Raw genomic sequence first — 20280 nt, 5'->3', positions numbered from 1 at the left:
TGATGTTTTGTATATAAATTTTTAAATATTTTGGTCTGTATTTGTAATATGGACGCTTCAACTTAGCCAATGTTAGGAAATTAACTGCTTACTGTACTTTTTACTAGTATGGAAAAAAATATTTCTATAATGAAAGTCAACTGGAAAAATCTTTTTATCGAGATCAGAGAAATTAATGTTACTCTTCGGGAAATGGGCTACTCTGTATGACTTACCAAGCATTAACAAACAGCTTGACATAGCCATGTCTGGATGTGATTGATAACATATGAGAAAAAAGGGAGGAATCTTTTACATTATTATGAAAAGCTGTCCCTAAAAAATAAGTTCTCCAGTTATTCATCTGTCACTACGTGTTCAAAGCATATGACAATGATGTATAAACAGTCACAAGAATGCACGTATTTCTTCACAAGATTGATGATCTCCAGTTCCAAAACAGTTGTGCAGTGTTTTTGCCTTGAATGTATGATCATGGTGAGATTTTGGGTGCACAGTATCTTTTAGAAAGAACACTGCCCCTGATTTATCCTCACTCTGCATTATATTCAGGTTCTTATTTTTTAATCATTGACTCCAAGTAGCAAATATATTAATGGAAAAGGCATTTTGCTATTCTACTGTGGATGAAACTTGGGACAAAATCATTTATGCCTTGAAATCTTCTCATGATTATCTTTGTCAGCAAGATTGAGATATCATTCTGTTTTCTCCCAGCTCATTTGGTTGCTAGCTTATTTACCAGGGTATAATCTAACCGGAATTAAGTATTTCAGTTTCTTAGTATCTTTCATTATTCATTTTATTCCACAGCTTGAATACATTTTGAGTACTCTTTGTTTAGTGTTCCAAAAAATTTCTCCCAGATGACTTCCTTGCATTTATTAGTTTGTGGCAGATGAAAGGAGAGCAAAGAGGAATCAAATACAGTTTTTATAATGCAGGGACTACTTTCTCCTCCTGCTGTTGATCATATAACTGAAAAGCAATTGGTAGAAACAAAATAAAAATGTCCAAAAATATTTTTGATTTTTCTTGTTTTCTATATCAGATTAAAAAAATGTGATACATGTTGAGCATTATTGTTAATTGGGAGATATCTTTAGCTAATCTTTTTTTAGTTAACATATTCAAGTGTTGATGTTTTATAACAAAACAGTCCAATGTTACGCTGACATGTTGCAAATTTTGTTTTGTAGACTGCAGTGACGACGTATTTCGTTGTAACACAGGAAAATGCCTCAATTATACCTTTGTTTGTGATGGATATGATGACTGTGGAGACCTTAGTGATGAACAAAACTGTGGTAAATAGAAGATTTTATACTTCCTAAAGTCTATAGGATGGTAGTATTGCCTAGACTGGAAATCATTTTTCTTAAAAATGCTTAAAACAATAATATACCGTGGTGGTGTTCTTTTTGGCAACGTAGAAACAGTTCACACTTTTATAAACAAATTGAAAAGGTTTAGAAGTAGAGTTTGGGGTTAATTCAAATTTTGGAGGTAATAGTGTTTTGTAGAAATATTCTGGTTTGTTATTTGTTTTAGGCTTAGTCAAGATGTTATAGTTGTGTTCTTGCTCACTTGGATGAATTTAACTGAGACTAAAGCAAACCAGAAGAGGCCATAGACTGGAGATGCCAACAGTTTTACAGTTGAACTGTTTTTATTATAAATGTCTTCAGGAATTTGCATAGTATGAGCATCAAAATCTGCTTAGAATGTTGTTTTTGATTGACTTTGTACTTTCTGCCTTGTTATAACTGTCTTTCTACCTGCAATCGTTCTCATGAAAAAAATGGAGCGTTAGCATAAAAATTAATAATCTTTATATGTAAACATCTGAAAATTTTTAAAATTCTTAAAAATAAAGAAAACTTTATTTTTCTAACTTTTCCTCCTAGTCCTGCACTTGAGAAAAATTAAGTGGTAACTTTATAATACTTTTTAAAAGGTAAATATTATTTATCACTTTCTTCTTTCTCTTTTCTAAAGAAAAAGTACATAGATATTCAAAGCAAAAAATCAATTTTTTTGAGATTTCTATTGTTTTTCTTCTTCAAATTAAAAATACTCAAGGATTTTTACTTTTTACCACTTTGCATTATGATGATTGGAGGTTTGTCTCATGAACCTTCTCTGATGAAAGATTTTTTTAAACATGATCTGAATCCTACCATACCTATCTTGAGATCATTTTTCTATATAAAAAAACTCAGATCTGACTTCTTCTGTTTGCACAGGCTACAAATGGCTTCATAGCAGATTTGGCAGACTGGATTGCATGTGTGCTCTCTGTCTGTTTCAATGTAAAATCAGCCAGGATGACTTACCTGGCTGAAGAAGACCGCATAAGCTGACCTATTTTATTTGGCCCTGAGTCAGATTGAGTGAATAAGTCACAAACTGGAACAGCAGTGTTGGACCATGTCCAAATCCTTTTTCCTACCAACTTATCTGTGTTTACACTGCATTTTGAACTTGTATAATATATGGGCAGATTGGAATACACTCAAATACTTTGTGTGTACGGCCAGGCCATAGCATTTCCAAGGTCAAGATCTCAGTCCTCAGACACTGGCATAAAGGCACTTTGTGAATAATTCATTAAGTATGTGTTCATGATGAACTGAGGACAATTGTGGTGCTATAGCTAAACAAATATACTAATGCAGTCTCAGTGGTATGAACTGTATTCATCAAGCTTCCAGGGAGTGTGGAGTGGAGGCAGATACTTCTGTTTATAGTTCACTTGTGAACATTTCCTTCATGAGCTATGCTGGATTTTTACCACTAAGTCATAACCGGCTGAAATGTCTATGTGACTAATATCTCACCCTCCATACTTAGTAAATTAATATGGTTGATAATCAGTTTGGAGAGAAATAGAAATATGTCAAACATTTTCAACTCTCCCTCCTCCCCTGCCTGCCAAACCTCTAAGAAAAGTACACCAAAGCTAAAACGCAAATACGGTATGATAATGATTCTCTTAAGCTTGACGTACTCTAAGAGCTTTTATGACTATGTGTATTTCCTTTACTCAACCTTCTCAACAGAATCCTTTTCTTTATTTGAGGAAGCATCTTGACAAAAAGACTAACATAAAGATTAGCTTAGTTTCCTCTTAGACTTTATGGAAAAATCTGTCAATATGCAAAAACTTCACAGTTTCTGACTAAATGTATCAAATTTATTAAATGTACCAAATTGAGAAACAATTTCTTTACTTCTTAGTAAAAAGTAATTGTAAGGAATGATTTCCTCTGATGGTAACTGAAAAGGTTGGCTTACTGAACATCTTCCCATGAGATGGGAAGCCAGAAGATCTTTTAATCTACTTAATAAACCTTAGAATCTTGCTTATTTGCAAATGGAAATAGTTGTTCACCTGAGAAAGTAAATGGATACAACACAATCTAAACAGACATATTATTCAGAATGTGTGTAACCACCATCTGCAAATAATTTGCAGATACAGTAAAAAATCTAACTGGAATTTACTAAGGCACAATTTACTAAGGCACAGGAATTAGCAAAAATGATCAGCTTACAAGCATAGAATAATTGAGCAAACATAGAAATTATGAGATTGGTAATATATCATTGGAGTTTTTTGAATGTATTTTTATACTATATTCAGATTGTAATCCAATGATGCATCATCAGTGTGGAGATGGAAGATGTATAACAGCTGATTGGGTATGTGATGGTGACCATGACTGTACAGACAAGTCAGATGAAATCAATTGCTGTAAGTTTCCTTAAATCTCAAAATAAGTTTTACTGTTTCTTTCATTAAAAAATAAACCCCAAATGTCATATAATAAGAATACTTGGAAAGACAAAACATAAGCTTATTTAATTTCAGAAGGTTGTAACTGGCAAATGTCCTTTCTGCTAGACAGTTGCAGCAATTATCATTAAAGATTCTTGTGACTGCGAAAAAGTACCAGTGTAGCTTTATGTTTTAGCTTTTTGTTAAATGCAGTATTCCAGTTAGAATAATGAATGAATGTATGTACCTCTTTAAATTCTATGGCATTCTGAGTTTGTGACAGCTTTCTGAGTGTCTATATTTGACCTTGTCTTGGTTTGAACTTCTGTCCTCCCAGTGATGATGATGATGACAAAGACATACACTAAAACTATGCTAGAAGAACATTTTGCTTGCAAAATCAAATACTGGGGAATTAGCAAATGTTTTTAAATGATTAAGGTTATCATAATGCATTTGCTCATGTACCTTTGGTGCTAATATCTTGTCTTTTGGTGCTTGACCTCACAACCACTATCTGCAGTTTTCCCTGAAATCTAAGAACCTAATCCAAATAAGGAGATGTAAATAAGTGAGCTAAGAAAAGATGACATAATCTTTATATGAGTAAAGATTTTCCTTTGGAAACAGCTGAACCTTGAATTCAACCTGTTGCTAGCACCTGCCATGTAACATTTAGCTCCCTAAAAATCAGCACAGTTGTAGGCTATTGAAAACACAGATAGTACAATGAAAAATATCTAGTGACCGTAGTGATAAGCAATGTTATCAGAGCCTCCTAACGTAACTTCAATATGATGTCCAAAAATAGCTAAGGCCTTCCTTAGAATTAACCTAAGTTAATCAGAATGTTGTCTGTTTTCTCCAGCATGTCATAGTCAAGGTCTGGTGGAGTGCAAAAATGGGCAGTGCATTCCCAGTGCATTCCAGTGTGATGGAGATAATGACTGCAAAGATGGAAGTGATGAAGAAAACTGCAGTGAAAGTAAGGATATTACCTCATTGTACTCTTCTTATTGGACCTATAAGTGCCTTCTTTATTCTGAAGTGCCTTTAGCTAAAACTGTCTGACAAATGGACCTACTTTGCTTTTGAAATAACTCTTACTAAGGTGGTGTAATCTCTGCTTTCACAAAGGAATTTGTAAGCATAACTTTATTAGTTGCTTTCACAAAATACTGTTGTGATAGCTGGGGCATTTGAATGTATTTTTCATATGTGAATTCTCTTGCCTCTCATAAGGTATGGATTCACACTGCAGCCTTTCCTTCAGTGGGAAAATTATTAATATCTTTCTCGTCTCAGAAACTTTCAAGAATTCAGTTTGTTTAGAAAACGTGAGTGTTCTGTCAGATATAGTTGTAACAGGACAATATATTCAAAGGTCATTAGAATAGGACTGATAAGTTAGGTATTGGTTTTGCTGCAAACACAGTAAATATGTGAAATCAGCATAGAAATGTGAGGTTGAGATGTAATCACTTTTTACTTGTCCATATAAGGATACAAAGCCTTTGTGTACAAGGATATAAGGATTACAAATGACTATTACCTTCACCTGTGCCTGAATGTGAAAAACAGTTTCCTTCCCTACATACCTTAAGGAAATGTAATTACGTCATCTATTGACATTACTGCAGTCATTCATTTTGTGAAAATAGAAATTTAATGTAGATGTACTGACAGCTGGGTCTGTAATCCCTCCAAAAGACATAGAATGTCTTTTGGACATTCTGTGTGTTTATAGAAACTCAGCATTGGCTGCGCTGGGATTAGAAAACTCTATACTGTAGCACAGAGAGGTTTTTAAAGAGTTGAGACTCACCCACTGAAGGAAAAGAAGTAGCTGGAGCAATCTTCTACAATATAAAGATTTGTAACAGTTTTAGAAGTCAAAAAAATTAGAAGTCGGATTAGATGTTTTTGTAAAATATGACAATCAGTTGTGACAGCAAAAGAAAGTATCTCCATTGCTTCAATGTATACTACATAGGAAACAAAGTTAACTTACTGAGGTAAGGATAGATATGCCTACTTCGTTAAGCTGTATAAACTATATTGTCAGTTCTTAGGGATAAGGTTCTGATTTCTTCAGGGTCTCTATATGCCCAATACAGGGTTGTCATGACGAATTGATTAATGCTTGTGGGCAGCAGTGCAATACAAATACTAAACAATAGTTGCAATAAACTATTTTAAATGGGATGAGGCAATAGAATCCAAGCTATTCAGTCTTTGTGTTCAAGAATATTCAATCAAATTATTGATCTTGCAAAAATGTGAAGGACAGATGATGAGTATCTGTGCCTTTGTAAAGATTTTGAGGGTTTTGAGAGGAGCTGGTGTGACTGTGAGACAGCAAGAAGGTCAGGGGTTTGTCAGAGAAATTGGTTATCCAGATAATATAATCAGAAGCTTTTGGATGAAGGGCTGTTTTCTGTTATTTTAACATCCACCTTTGGAATCATAGGGTTTTTGTCCATTTTTTAACCAGCCAAAGAAGGACAATAAAGCTTCAGTTCTGATGACCTTTCTTCAGGGTGGTTTTATTGTCCACCAAAACAATCATAAAATGAAAAGCAGATCTACTGAATGTCACTGGAAAATAATTTCCAGAGGGCATTCTTTTTTAGCTAGGACCTATTGTTCCATTTGAAATTTGATTAACGTGACCTTTAATAACCTGCCAGAAACAAGATCATGGTAAAAGGCTTTCAGAGATCCACACCTCTTATTCAGAAGCTGGGATATAAAATTCTCATGTTAAGTGTAAGGGTAAAGAAAAGTGAAAAGCATCTGGATTTTTCTACACTCTTTTCTTCCTTCCAGCTTTAAAGTGTTGTAAGGTACTTAAGGTACTTAAGGTACTTATTGCATTATGTAAAGGAAATACGTAATTGTGATGGGTCTCTCTGTATTTATTTTCTCACCACTACACTCCAGTTATTTTTAGTGACCTGGTAAATCATTAGAATAGTAATCTTCTCTTTTCTGCAGGTCACACCCTCTGTCAGGAGGGAGACCAGAGATGTACTGCCTGTCCTGATCCCTGTGGATCTTCTCTCTGTGAGATGAGAGATAGTCAGACAAACTGCAGTAAGTAGGTCACATGCTTCATACTGTCACTATTTTAGGGTAGTTTAGCCTGTAATGAAGATGTAAGGCAGGACACAGTAAGTAATACTTTTATTTACTGTCTAATGCTCACATGTATAATGATTGAGTGTTGAAAATTGCAAAGTGCAAACAAAATTTTTAGCATAACTCTTGATTGTAGACCTAATGTACCAAGAGATACTCGTAACATTTGAATCTGAAATTTTCCTTCCTCTGTGAATTTATTGCTGGATGTTTACAGTTGCACTTTTTCTTAACATTAAATGAAATTCAGTATAACAAAGGAAACAGCATAGTGTAAATGCAAGCTACTGATTTATTTTCAAAATATAAGAAAGAGTGATACTGTTTAGTAGTCTAGAGAAGACCCTTTTCCTTGAGAAGAATTTTGATATTCAAACTGGAAAAACTAGTTATTCTTCTGACCAGTGCATATTGTGTCTTCCTTTGTGTGTCCTGTGCTATACCACACCATGCAAACTTCCAGTAGCCACCACTTGCTTGCTTCGGAGTAGCTTTCTTTCTTACCTGTGGAATGCGTGCTGTGAACAGATATTCAAGTGAAATCTGTTGGGCTAGGCTTTGAAACTGGAGTAGAACTCAAGTCAGAATGATTTATTAATTAAAGCTTAGCAATATATTAATAGAGTTTCATCAATTCAGGCCACCTTAGTGCATGGGCTACACAGCAAGCTTGCCTCGCTTACATATGAATGTGTAGACATATTATATAATGGCTTTGTGGCTTTGTAGGTCTGAGCAATTATTTCTCCAACATACTATTTGGTACTACGTGGTAGCCTGTTTGGATAACATTAACAAGATGCTTTATTACATTATGTAGAACCATAGAATAATTTCATTTGGAAGAGATATCTGGAGGTCGTCTAGCCCAAGCTCCTGCTCAAAGAAGTGCCAACTAGATCAGGTAGTGCTGGACCTTTTAAAGTTCAGTTTTGAAAATATGCAAGGATAGGTATCCTGTTCCAGTGTTAAACCACTCTTATGATGAAACTTTTTTTCCTTATATGACACCAGATGGAATTTGCTGTATTCCAACTTGTCTGTTGCCCCTCATCCTGTCTTGGTGCCCTTCTAAGAAGAGTCTGGCTCTCTTTACACCCTACCATCAGGTAGTTGTTAAGAGCAGTAAGATCTTCCCTTAGCCTCCTTTTCCCAGTGCAAGAGAGACGTGGAGCTACGGGAGAGAGTCCACCGTAGGGCTACAAAGATGATCAGAGGGCTGGAGCATCTGCCCTGTGAAGAACGGCTTTGAGAGCTGGGCCTCTTCAGCCTGGGGAAGAGAAGACTGAGGGGGGAAGTACCTGAAGGGAGGGTGTCAAGGGGATGGGGCCAAACTCTTTTCAGCTGTCCCGTGTGACAGGACAAGAGGCAATGGGCAGAAACTGAAGCGCAGGAAGTTCTGCCTGGCCGTGAGGGGGAATTTCTTCCCTGTGAGAGTGACGGAGCACTGGACCAGGTTGCCAGAGAGGTTGTGGAGTCTCCTTCTCTGAAGATCTTCAAGGCCTGCCTGGATGCAACCCTGTCTACCATGCTCTAGGTGACCCTGCTGAGCGAGGAGGTTGGACTAGATGATCTCCAGAGGTCCTTTCCAACCTTACTGATTCTATGATTCTTACGGCTGAATTGGCTCTTGCCACAGTCTCTGCTTGTATTTGATATGCTCCAGTCTTCCAACCAGGTGGGCCGTCTTCTGCTGCCCTCACTTCAGTCTGTCAGTATCTTTCATGCATTGGGGGCCAAAAGCCTGGACACAGTACTCCAGATGTGCTCTCACTAGCACTGAAAAGGGAATGTCAGCCAGTCATCCTGTCACAGACAGGAATCAGGTTAGTCAAGGATGATTTTCCCATGGTAAATCCATGCTGGCTTTTCCCAATCACTTTTTTGTTCTTTCTTGTACAGACATGGCTTCCAAGGGGATTTGTTTCATAATCTTCCTGGGGACTGTGGTTAGTCTGACTGGCCTGCAGTTCCCTCGATCCTCGTTCTTGTCTATCTTAAAAATATATAAGATGTTTGCCTTTTTCTAGTCATCAGGAACCACCTCTAATTGCCATAACCTTTTGAAAATGAAAAAGAGCAGCTTTGCAATGCAATAAAAGGTTAATAATTTAAAATTTTTTGGTTGAAATCTCAGGTCTTAATTCAATTATTTCAGTCATTTTCTCCTCTATGTCTTCCAATCCATGGTCAGGTGTGATTTCCTAGGTCCCTCTTCTCATGAAAAGGAAGCAATACATCTTGGGATACCTACATCAGGGAGAAATCAAACATGAGATCTTGTAAGAGATCAAATAATTTTAGTTGTTGCGTGCATCTGCAATTCTTGATGAAATCTGTTGGAACTGCAGGTACCTGCGGTCTCCAAAGTAAACACTTCATGAATTAATTTTTTCTTGTCTTTGGTGAGATTTGAAGATCATGTTTTCCTGTTATTTTAAGATCAGAATCCATGGGTATTCATTTGGATATAATTACAGTTTTGAATAGTTCCTCTCCAGCTAGTTACAAGTATAAATATTTATGATGAGAAAGATTCTCTGTAGGCTGAAGGCTTGTGGGAGGGAGGATGTTTAGTCCCAGCTTTCTCTACCTGTAGGAGTAGCAGCTACTCCAGTGGCATGTGTTTCTCAGAGCAGATGCTGTTTCTCCATTGGAAAAGTCATGTTTTTTATTAGAGCATTACGGACTTGGCCACAAAACTGTGGTTTACTTGGGAATAGGGACTTCAATAGTTTAGTGTGATATTTTGTAGCTTTTTTACTCATAAAACTTACAAAAATTATAGGCATTACATCAAAACCTTGCCTTATATATTTTAAACTGTAGCAACTTTAAATTTACTCAAGATGTCAGTTCTTGGTATTACTGAAACATTTTGGGAATGGTATGCGTGGCTTATTTTTAGAGTGAGCAAAAAGAGAGCATTTTGTAATTTTCTTTCTTTTTAAATGCTTTTAACTTAAAACAACTGTTTAGTAAAGAACATGTAAAATATATGTATGTGACAAGAATGCTAGACTAACAGCTGATTGCTGTTTGGTCTCCAGGCATGTGCATAAGACAGGTGCTCTTTATTTGGCTGGCAAACAAGGCACTTGCCACAGCCTTACCCAGAAAGTAGAAAAGTACATAATTCCCTACAGTAGTCCCTTATTCTTTTACCCTCAGGAAATAGTAGGAGAGCCTCTGAAAGGCAGTTCTCTGCTAAGCAAATCCTATTTTGTAAACAGTGACTATAGTACTGTAAAAGACAGCAGTCTCAAGCACTTTGACTGCAACTCAGTCTTTCTCACGATGAGAGTAAGCTGAAAGCGTACTTCCCTTCTCGAACTCATCTTCCTTGTGGTTATGTCAGTAAGGTCCAAAGCAGTTTGACCAAAACCTTTCCCTGATCAATGCAGATTTTTGTATCCCATCGTATGTATAGACAGCAATTTCAGGAAAAAAATTGGATGGACTAGGATTATATTACAACATACTGGTAACATTTTTTGACTTGTAACATTTGAGTTCTAAAACAATGTTCCAATTCAATGTCGTGAGAAACCAAAGAGCTTTCCAGTGAAGGTGTTTCCTCGTTGTAATATGGGCAATAGCCTGTAATTATAAACAGGAATAACACATAAAATGAATTAGATTTTTGGACCTTTTGGAAAGGGAGATCTCTCTCCCTTTCTGGTCCAGTGTATATTTAATTGTTTTTACACAAAGGAACATCAAGAGAATTTGGGAGAGATTTTCTTGCATAACATCTGGAAGTACTATTGTCTTCGTGTTAGTTTTGCTGTTTATAGTTTGACCAAAGTTATTTCATTTTCAGTCAGAAATGAGAATTCCCATGGAAAATATCAATTTTGACAAAGCAGCATTTTCTGACCCAAATAACTCTTTTGTTGGAAAATTGCTGGCTAAGCCTAGGCTTTCATAACATTGAATATGATGGATGCTCTCCACATGTGATGATCTCTGATCAGTTTAGGCTGGCACTATAATGTATTTACATTTTTAGAATAACAGAACAAATATCCTATTCACTGCTGTTGAAACTGTAACTGAGAGAACTCAGTTGCTAAAGATATATAATACATCCCCATATCTAGTATAATCTCTGATTTTACTCTATGTGGATCTAATTCCTACATAGTATGTAGAGCAAGTTTATAATAAAAAACAAGACATTGAAAACAGGCATAGGTTGAGGGGGTTGGTTTAGGGTAACAGATGCAATGGATTTTATTCCTTGTTCTCCAATCATGAAGTTGTAGTTATACATACTACAAATAAGGGAGTAGCCAGATCTATTAAACTATAGGACAGACTTCAGAAGGAAAGATTAACATCTGGGCTACCTGAATTCTGTGAAATTCAACCAGATGGTTCCCTAGAGGGTACACTCTGTTTGTTACTCCGTTTCCTTATTGCAAGGAACTGGGCTTGAGATTCAAGGTGGTTGTTTCCAGTGTTGTAGTGATACTGTTGCACATAAGATAATGGAAGCTTTCTACACATAATGTGAAAACTATCCTCATACTGAAAACATGTAAAGAGTCATCGCACAGGGGCATTCCAGAAATCACCTAAATCTCCATAAATAAGAGGTGTAATAAAAGAGGCATCATACATGTATTTTTCTAGTCTTTAGTCTTATACAAAGTTATGTTGTACAAACACTTAGGGTGCTGAATGACTTTAAAATTGCATTAATTTACTTGGATTTCATCATGAAAAAAATTGACAAACCTCTAATACTAATTCTGTGGGTGAGTTGTCTGAATAGGCAATTTTTCTTCAATGCAACAGAAAAAGGAAATATAGTTTTCTGCTGTCTATTTTCTATCCTGAGAGGTTGTCAGGAGTTTCTGTCCAGCAGGGAGTCTCCATCCTTTGAGATTTTCAAGACTTGACTGGATAAAACCCTGAGTAATCTGGTTTGGCTTCACCACTGATCCTATTTTGAGCAGGAGGTTGGACTAGTGGCTTCCTGAGGTCCCTTCCAAACTGAATTATTCTATGATCTTAATTTTGACAATTATCCTGCTGGTATGAGGTATGTTATGGTAGCATAACAAAACAGTAGGAAGTGTGGTATGGTATAGGACATCAGCTTGGAAAAAGATCAGAAACTTGATTTAAAAACAATAAATTCATTTCTGAAGAATGGCTTATTGTACTCTATTAAAGTTAAGATGTTATACAGGAAGATATTAATAAGGGAATATGAATAGTCTCTGAATAGGATATTAGGTCAAACCCTCCTTTCTGTACTGATATGAATATGATACATATGGAGTCTTGAGCACTGAAATTCATATTTCTCATGACCTACCTTCTGACTGGTTGATTTGTTAAATGCTTATGCAATTACTTCTTCAGGATTTCATCTAATCTTACACCATTTGTGAGTTGTTTTTTCTTATTTTTTTCCTGAAAGGTCAGTGTGAACCAATTACTCTGGAACTCTGTATGAACTTGCCTTACAACTATACTAATTATCCAAACTATCTGGGCCACAGAACTCAGAAGGAAGCCTCTATCAGCTGGGAATCATCTCTTTTCCCAGCCTTGGTTCAGACTAACTGCTATAAGTACCTTATGTTTTTCGCCTGTACAATCTTAGTTCCAAAATGTGACCCCTATACAAATCAGCGGATCCCACCTTGCAGGTACAATACTTTTCCTAATTTAATTCTTGACTAACATTTTCTGTCGTATTAGTCTTACTCAATTTTCTGCTTCCATTTAAAATGCCAGAATTTTTGCTTTGGAATTCCATAGCAACAGATATAGGATCATATTTTGTAAGATCATTAAATGTAGTTTATTACATGCATTTCATTAGTTTCTGAAATTTTCAAAACAAGTAAAAGAATGGCAGTTCAACTAATTTTCAAAATGTGTATATTGGGTAAGTGTATGAAGCATTTTCCATTTCTGTGTGTTTGATTAGAACTCCACCAATATAAAAGGTATTTAAATGTAGAAAAAATAATTTAATTTCAAACATAAGCATTTGTAATATTCTTTGCATTTGTGTATCAGTTGGTCTGTACAAAGTCCTTTCCAAATACTATTAACAAAAACTGAGATTTTGTTCTAGGCTTACCTTTATAAACTAGAGAAGTGCCATAGAAGTATATAGTCCAGTTTTTCCACATCATTCTTTATTGTACACTAACTTATGCTTACACTTGTCAGACTCTTCAACTGTCCTCATTGGTTAACGTCACTGTTGTCTACTATATTGAAATAAGACTGTATTGAAAACTGCAATATCATGTGCTAAGACATCCCACCATGTAACATTGTTAACAAATGGAAAATATTTATTTTTCTAGTGATATACTTTTTAGTGAAAATTAAGAGTGAGACACAGGGAGATTTACTAAGATATTGCTTAATTCTCACACAGGAACCTACCAGGAAGGTTAGAATATTGCACATGAGATAGATGTAAATTACAGGATTCAAAGCTCTGTTTTTATAACTGTCTTATCTGAATCTAGATTGACTTAATCACAATTTGAAGTTCCAGAGGGCAGAATATTGCATTCTGAGCACACAGCACACACACTGAGCAGATTCTGAGAATCTGCTGCTGCTTTTCGAAACAATTGTCTTGTTCAAGGATAGCAGTGATTAATTGAGCTGAACAGGATGCGTCTTTTGCTTTACTTGTCTTTTCCAGTAAATATGAAACTGAGTTTGGCTAATGCAGTTTCCCAGTGATGAATTTTCCAAGTCAAATTATGCTTTCCAACCATGAACTGCAAATTCAGGTTGTAATTCTGCATCTGTTATAAAATATATTCATCAGAGATGAATTAGATTTTTTGATACTGGTCACACTGATCTGTTCTTTCCATTCTAGGTGGTACTACCCAATGATTTAAATTCCACTCTCTCTCTATAAAGATATATGTATATATAGATGTATATACATGTACATATGTGTATATATTTATATAAGGTATATATAGTCCTTCTGTCCCATTATAAAGGTTCTCATCATCTTTTTTGCTACTAGTTTGATCATCATGATATACTTTTTTAAATATAATAGTGTCCCATGAGATCTGTAAAAGTAAGGAGCACAGAGGAAAGCACAGATACGGCTGTTATTCAGGCTATTGAGGCTATTCAGTCATCTATCAAGCATGCATTCAAATTCTGAATGATGTTCTTCGTTTGTGATAAGACATTGGTAAGATTGGTCCAGGTCTGGTGAAATGATCCTTTAAGCTAGGTATGTATGAGGTGTCTGTTGATTTCACATGGAGTTCCGTAGCTGAAGCCTATGTGGAATAAACAGAGACGTTCCTGTTTTCCTATAATTGCACATGATCTTCAGTATGGATTGATTCTGTAAGATGCTGAGAAATTCCAGAGATGCTGAGTTTCGCTTCATCCCAGTAAGACTATCAGATGTTTTGCACTTTCCTCTGCAGCATATATATGTTAAATAAAACACATAACAGTCACAATGTTTTGCAGTACTCAGGTCTTTGTTCCAGCTGCTCAATGCAACAGTGAATCATCTGGTACACAAAGAGCCTCCTTCTTGAAATCTCCTGAAACAAAATAAAAATTGAAAATAATAATATATTGCCATCTCAAATGAGGATAAAATGGATCCTTTAATTGATCTGCATGCTAGGTTTTGGTCACTCCATTTCTGGAAGCTTATTGCAGGAAAAAATGGTCCATTGATCAAAATACTAAAGGAAAATGATGAGTAGAATAAAATGTGTTCCATAAAGGAGAATTCTCCATAAAGGAGAATTTCTTCCTAGAAGAAAGATCTGGATAAGTTGATTAGATAAAAGGCAATTTTAAAGTGTTGTGAAGGAAACTGAAAAATGTATAAATGAATAGGATCTGCCTACTTAATATTTTTCATCATATAAGAACAAAGGGGGCATTTTGAAACAATGAGTCCAAATTATTACAGGTTTAGAAAGTATGGTCTACAGGGAATGATTGAATGAGTTGCTGAGTATGGAAATAAGAGAAAACTATTCAGAAGTATTATAGCTTTTGAATAGGTAAAAGCAAGCTTCAAACAGAAAAGTAGTGAATTGTTCACTGTGTTCTCCAACGTTAAACCAAGAGTAATGGATTTAAAGTGTATACATAGGCCAGATATTAAGAAAATAGTAGGTATCAAGGTATTAGAATGGTTGGTAAGAAAGTATATGAAAGCTTACTCACAGAAGAGTTTTTAAGAACATTTTAGAAAATACCTGCCAAGAACGATGGATGTTTTTATCTGGGGGAAAGATGAAAGGATGTTGAGGTACGTAATGCCATGTCTAGTTAATATCCACAAAAATGAAAAGTGGTGGTTATAAGTGATACCATAACCACTGGACTCACTGAAAAGAGACCATTGAAACAAACAGGGATTCAAAATTCCACAGCTACAAGACTGTAATATATAAAGGCACATTGGCCTACAACTCTAGTCATAAGAAGGCATTAATTGTTTAAAATGATGCTTCCCCAATATGTTGAGTAAAATTTCTAGATGGACTGAATTGATTTGGTGTGGTAATCTTGTATTCTTATGGTATAAGAATGATTATGTAACAGAAGGACTATTTTCTTGCCCTTTTCTAGGTGTGATAAAGATTTCCATTGCTGTAACTGACCACATCTTCAAAACTAGATCGATCTGTGCTTTGATTTTCTTCACAACTATGATTTTACTGAATTCACTGGAAAGTGCTTTGCTCTTTTGTTTCTGGGTTTAAGACATATCTTTCTGGAACCATGGTTCCAGCCCAGGATTGGGTCAGCCCTGTATGTTCTTTACTGTATCCCCTGTGAGTGTTTGAAAATGCACTCAAAATATTCAGAGCCTGTGTGTTCTCATGTCCATTAAAATTTGATAGAGACAAAACTTTCTTTTGTACTGTATGGCCCTTCAAATGCTGTCTATTGTGTAGTAGTACAGTGGTTCCTGAGGTAGCATTGTCAGAATAAGTAGCATTTCATTGGCATAAAGTGTATTTGGCTTTTTTTTCCTGAAGGATGAAAGGCAATGCTTCTTAGAAAAGGTTTGCTGTCATTTTTTACAGAGAGAGAGTTTGTAAGGAGTGATACTGTCTGTTACATTATAACTGAGGTAATACTTTGCATACAGTAATTTAAAGTCATGTATCAACAGTAGCAATATATCTTTTTGTGTGTGTGTGTGTGTATATATATATATATATATATATATGTTTTCTTATGAAGAAATCTAATTAACGTAGTTTCCCTTGCTCTTTTTAACTCTGGCTGGGATTATTAAGTTCCAATAATTGAGAATTCCTAAAGCTTTTCCTCGGTAGTTTTATGCAACTCCACTTTGTATCCTCAGGACATTGTGTGAACAGTCCAAGGAACGCTGTGAGTCTGTACTTGGCATTGTAGGCCTGCAGTGGCCAGAAGATACAGACTGTACTCAATTTCCAGATGAGAACTCAAACAACCAAACTTGTCTAACACCAGATGAAGATGTAGAAGGTAACTCCTGTAAAAACATTTAACAGGAAATTAAAGATTAATTAGGTTCCCTGAGGTCACTGATTTTTTTTTCCTGTTTTCATTCTTCTCCTTCCAATTACAGTATGTTATGTAGGATGAGTTTAAATACTGATATAGTCAACCAGTTGTGGAAAAGATTCCAAATCAGATTTCAGAGAATTTTCTCTTGCATTCAGCTATCTACAATTTTCAGATAAGAGGAAGTTTTTGTAGAGAATCTTATTCTAAGGAAGGATCACTTATCCTCAGTGTGGGAAAATACTTGAGATTTGTTGCTAACAGCAACCTACTGCCTGCCTATGTTTATACTTCACATTTACCTACCTATATGATATAATGATACTTCCCTAATCAGGAGACAAACTTCTGACAACACTAAAAAAGTGTAAGCCCCACAACAGCTTTGAGAAAAATGTTGCAGCTGTTAGTGTCTTTGCCAGCGATTGTTTGCTCTTGGTTTTTGTTTGGGGTAGGTTTTTTTAGACCATTGTGCCAAACCAGCTTCAGTAGCAACTGATAAATTTCAGTTTCATGAGTTCAGCCATAATACTACTCGTTGTGGGTGTGAACATGGAATGAAAGAATGGAGTTGCCTTAAGTGATTCTACATATTCTTTGTATGCATGAAAAGAGCTGTTGTGCAGCTTCTCCTTCTGCCAGACATAAGCAGATGTGAGGTCTGTGAAGATTCTGGCATGCCATTTATTTCTCGTCAAAATGTCAGCAAAGTAGCTGGGATAAGAGTTAGATGATGAGTGCTAGTGCCCGCAAAAGGCCGATCATGTTCAGTTCTTACTCTCCTCCTACTCACCTACACAGTGATGGATGTCTTTTCATAGTCTTTTGAACCTGAAGCAGGTGAAAGTTAATTGATTTATGGTTCCTTTTGTGAAGATGTATTACTGAAAAATACAGTGAAGCATTCTGAAAAGCCAGTGAAGCTTATACATCAGTAAGCACTCTCGTCAGGCAAAGTCCACGTGTGCATGTATGATTGTGGGAGCTTTATAAAACATGCAATATCATAATGAAATCCTTTGTAGTGAGACACTGAGAGACAAGGAGATAGTTTCCCTCTACAGCAATTGAATGAGGAAAGGAATTAGCCATTATTAGAAAGCAGTATGCAATAAATGAAAAATCAAAATTTTGGCACAACATAGCAAGGTACAGAAAAATAATGTGATTTTATTTTCTCATGTATAAATGGCTTTTAGTCTTTCTTACTGTGTTGTTACATCATTTGTTTTGAAATGTAACATATCATGGTTATATTTCAAATCTAGTATCGTATAAGGGACTGTAGTATTCTGTTTCTAGAGTTAAATTCTATTCACTTATTAAAATTAAAATTTCAGAAATTCTCACATTAATTAAAGGGAGTCTGACTGCTAGGCTGATTGGTTGCCTATTGGTTATTGTATCACTGAACAGTATTGGTTATAAATAGTATTCCCTGGGAAATTTAAAATATTAGAAACATTTCTGAAAAAAAACACCTATAATGAAAGAAATAAAGCTTCTGATAACTTTTAAAATGTTAATGATTGCAAAATATAGATGATCTGCCCACTTAAGCTAAAATTATCAGAAAAACTACAATATGCTGAACAGCTGAACTTCCTTTCCAATCAGTGCTGAATCCAAGAGTACTGCTGTGCCAAGACAGCATGTATAATAAACTTAGTTATTTTCATAACAACTTAACCTTAAATGTTGGCAGTACAGTTCACCATGCTTTTCTCATTAGAATGTTATTTTCTCAGACTTCCAATTTTATTGATGAAATTTTTGTTAAAACAGTTTATCAAATCCTAAAGTATATCCAAGGAACTGCATGGTATTAAATATCTAAATGATTCTTGTGGGGAAAAAAAAAGGGCAACATGTATATACAACATGGAGGTTGTATATCCAAGTCACTGAGCAGTACATTGTGAAGAAATAGATGGGATTTTTCAAAAGTACATAAATAAATTGCCACATAATTCTTCTCAAAATAGTACTTTGTAGGATGCAGTAGAAGTGATGTAATGGTTAGTTTGTACATTTGAAGGTAGTTTTATTAATTTAAACAGACAAAAATTTGCTAAAATGAGAACCTTTTATCCTGGGATCTCTTGTACTCTGTTCAGCACATCAGATGATCTGTTTCTGCTTCATATAACACCACACCAGTGAGCAATGTAGCTAGAAAATCTGTACCCACAATGTAAACGTTGTATGCCTGTAATTTTGTAAAACTTTGAAACTTGAGAGAGGGCAGTGTGTGAAGGAGAGCTCTGGAAATAGTGCTTCACCCCATTCACATTGCAATTGTTAAGAATAGTCTCGTCTCCTACACGATTCCAATTTACTATCTCACAAGGTTTCTATTTCTGTCATTTACCCTTTCAAAACAGTCACTGTGACAGATAAGTAAATAGCAACATGATGATTAAGCTTTCAATTTATGGAATTTTGTTTTTGCCTTGCTCCTTGTCACTGACAGAGTGCTCACCCAGTCACTTCAAGTGCCGATCTGGGAGGTGTGTCCTGGCATCCAGAAGATGTGATGGTCAAGCTGACTGTGAGGATGATAGTGATGAGGAAAGCTGTGGTAAATAAATTCAATGAGCTAGATTTTTCTTGAACAGAGAATTGAAGCATCAGAAAAGCGATTTTGTTTTTCTTCAGTTAGTTCAACTGTGGTCTGACAGTACAAATTATAAGCCCCTTTTCCTGTAAGAAAAATGTTTTTGAAAGTGATTGTTTAAGGTTCGTATCAGTAAAAATACTTTAACCATCATTCTTCTTAAATAACACCAATATACTTTATTATGTTTAGTATATTAGATTCTGTTAACTATATTCCAGGTATTTGAATATTAATCTAGTATTTGAGGTGAAAAAAACTACAGATTTGATTCTTTTTGTCCATTGTTACTGATAGAGATTTCTTCTGAGCTGAAACTTAACTTTCTGACAGTTTAAATCTTAAATTTTTAATTGTTTTTTTAGTGTATAAACAGCAACATTCTCATTTTGATGGATTGACACAAGATCTGTGTTAGTGAAGTGTATTCTGTACTGCAGGTGTCAAGAATTACATGTTTTTTTCCCAGTGGTCAGCCTTTAGCCACAGGTGCAAGGATGCACCTGAAGTGCTAACCGCAGACTTTATTCTCCAATATGTTACAGAGATTATTTAAGGTAGAGAAACTCTTGACTCTTAACTTCAGGAGATGTATTAGGTTTGAGAATAACTAATAAATCTTGTGATCATATATACCCTTGTATATACTGGCAGGAGAATTTTAAGAAGGAGAAGGGAGTTATAATATTTCTTTATTTGGCTCTAGTGTAGCCTTTGTGGAATTCTGCATGTTGTCCTGGTATCCCTAGGGCAAAAAGAGTAATGATAAATCACTAAGGATTTAAGATGAGAGGTGTAAATATGAGTAAAGGATTGATAAACACTTCAGCAGTGTAGGACTGAGGGGCGCACCCTGTTTTGCTTAACAGAGAGAAGGTTGAGAGGTGATGGAAGCACAGTTTCTGTGGGCAGCAAAATTGTAGCAATAAAATTGCTCCAGTTGCATCTGTTCAGTTGCACAGAAACAAAATCTGTACAAAACCAAAATCTGATCCAACACCTCAAAGATGAAGCTAGATTAAATTCAAGCTTGTCAGCATTATAAGATGCTTGTTTTTAACAGCAGTTTTTTTGAAGATTGGAATAGCTCCGGGCTATTATATAGCTATTGTGTAGGTGCAGGTAAGATGTATATATACATCACGAAGGACTGATGTATTCTCAACCTTTAAGAATTTTCAAATCAGGATTA

The 20280-nt window shown here is 35.5% G+C and overlaps 1 protein-coding gene across 7 annotated transcripts in view; it reads left to right on the top strand.

The window, feature by feature from the left end:
* The window catches only part of CORIN (corin, serine peptidase), a 151820-nt gene that overhangs the window by 96580 nt on the left and 34960 nt on the right, over positions 1-20280 (top strand). For 5 of the 7 annotated variants that reach the window (XM_062575517.1, XM_062575519.1, XM_062575522.1 and 2 more), the window contains exons 7-13: positions 1200-1307; positions 3647-3757; positions 4650-4766; positions 6779-6877; positions 12357-12588; positions 16287-16432; positions 18945-19052. In XM_062575517.1, coding sequence (XP_062431501.1) covers positions 1200-1307; positions 3647-3757; positions 4650-4766; positions 6779-6877; positions 12357-12588; positions 16287-16432; positions 18945-19052 — 921 coding nt within the window. The remainder of the gene's footprint in view (positions 1-1199; positions 1308-3646; positions 3758-4649; positions 4767-6778; positions 6878-12356; positions 12589-16286; positions 16433-18944; positions 19053-20280) is intronic. The other 2 variants (XM_062575518.1, XM_062575520.1) reach the window with 2 other exon arrangements.

This window comes from Rhea pennata, chromosome 4 (genome assembly GCF_028389875.1).
Source record: "Rhea pennata isolate bPtePen1 chromosome 4, bPtePen1.pri, whole genome shotgun sequence".
Classification (NCBI taxonomy): domain Eukaryota; kingdom Metazoa; phylum Chordata; class Aves; order Rheiformes; family Rheidae; genus Rhea; species Rhea pennata.
This window is presented reverse-complemented; position numbering and strand designations above follow the sequence as displayed.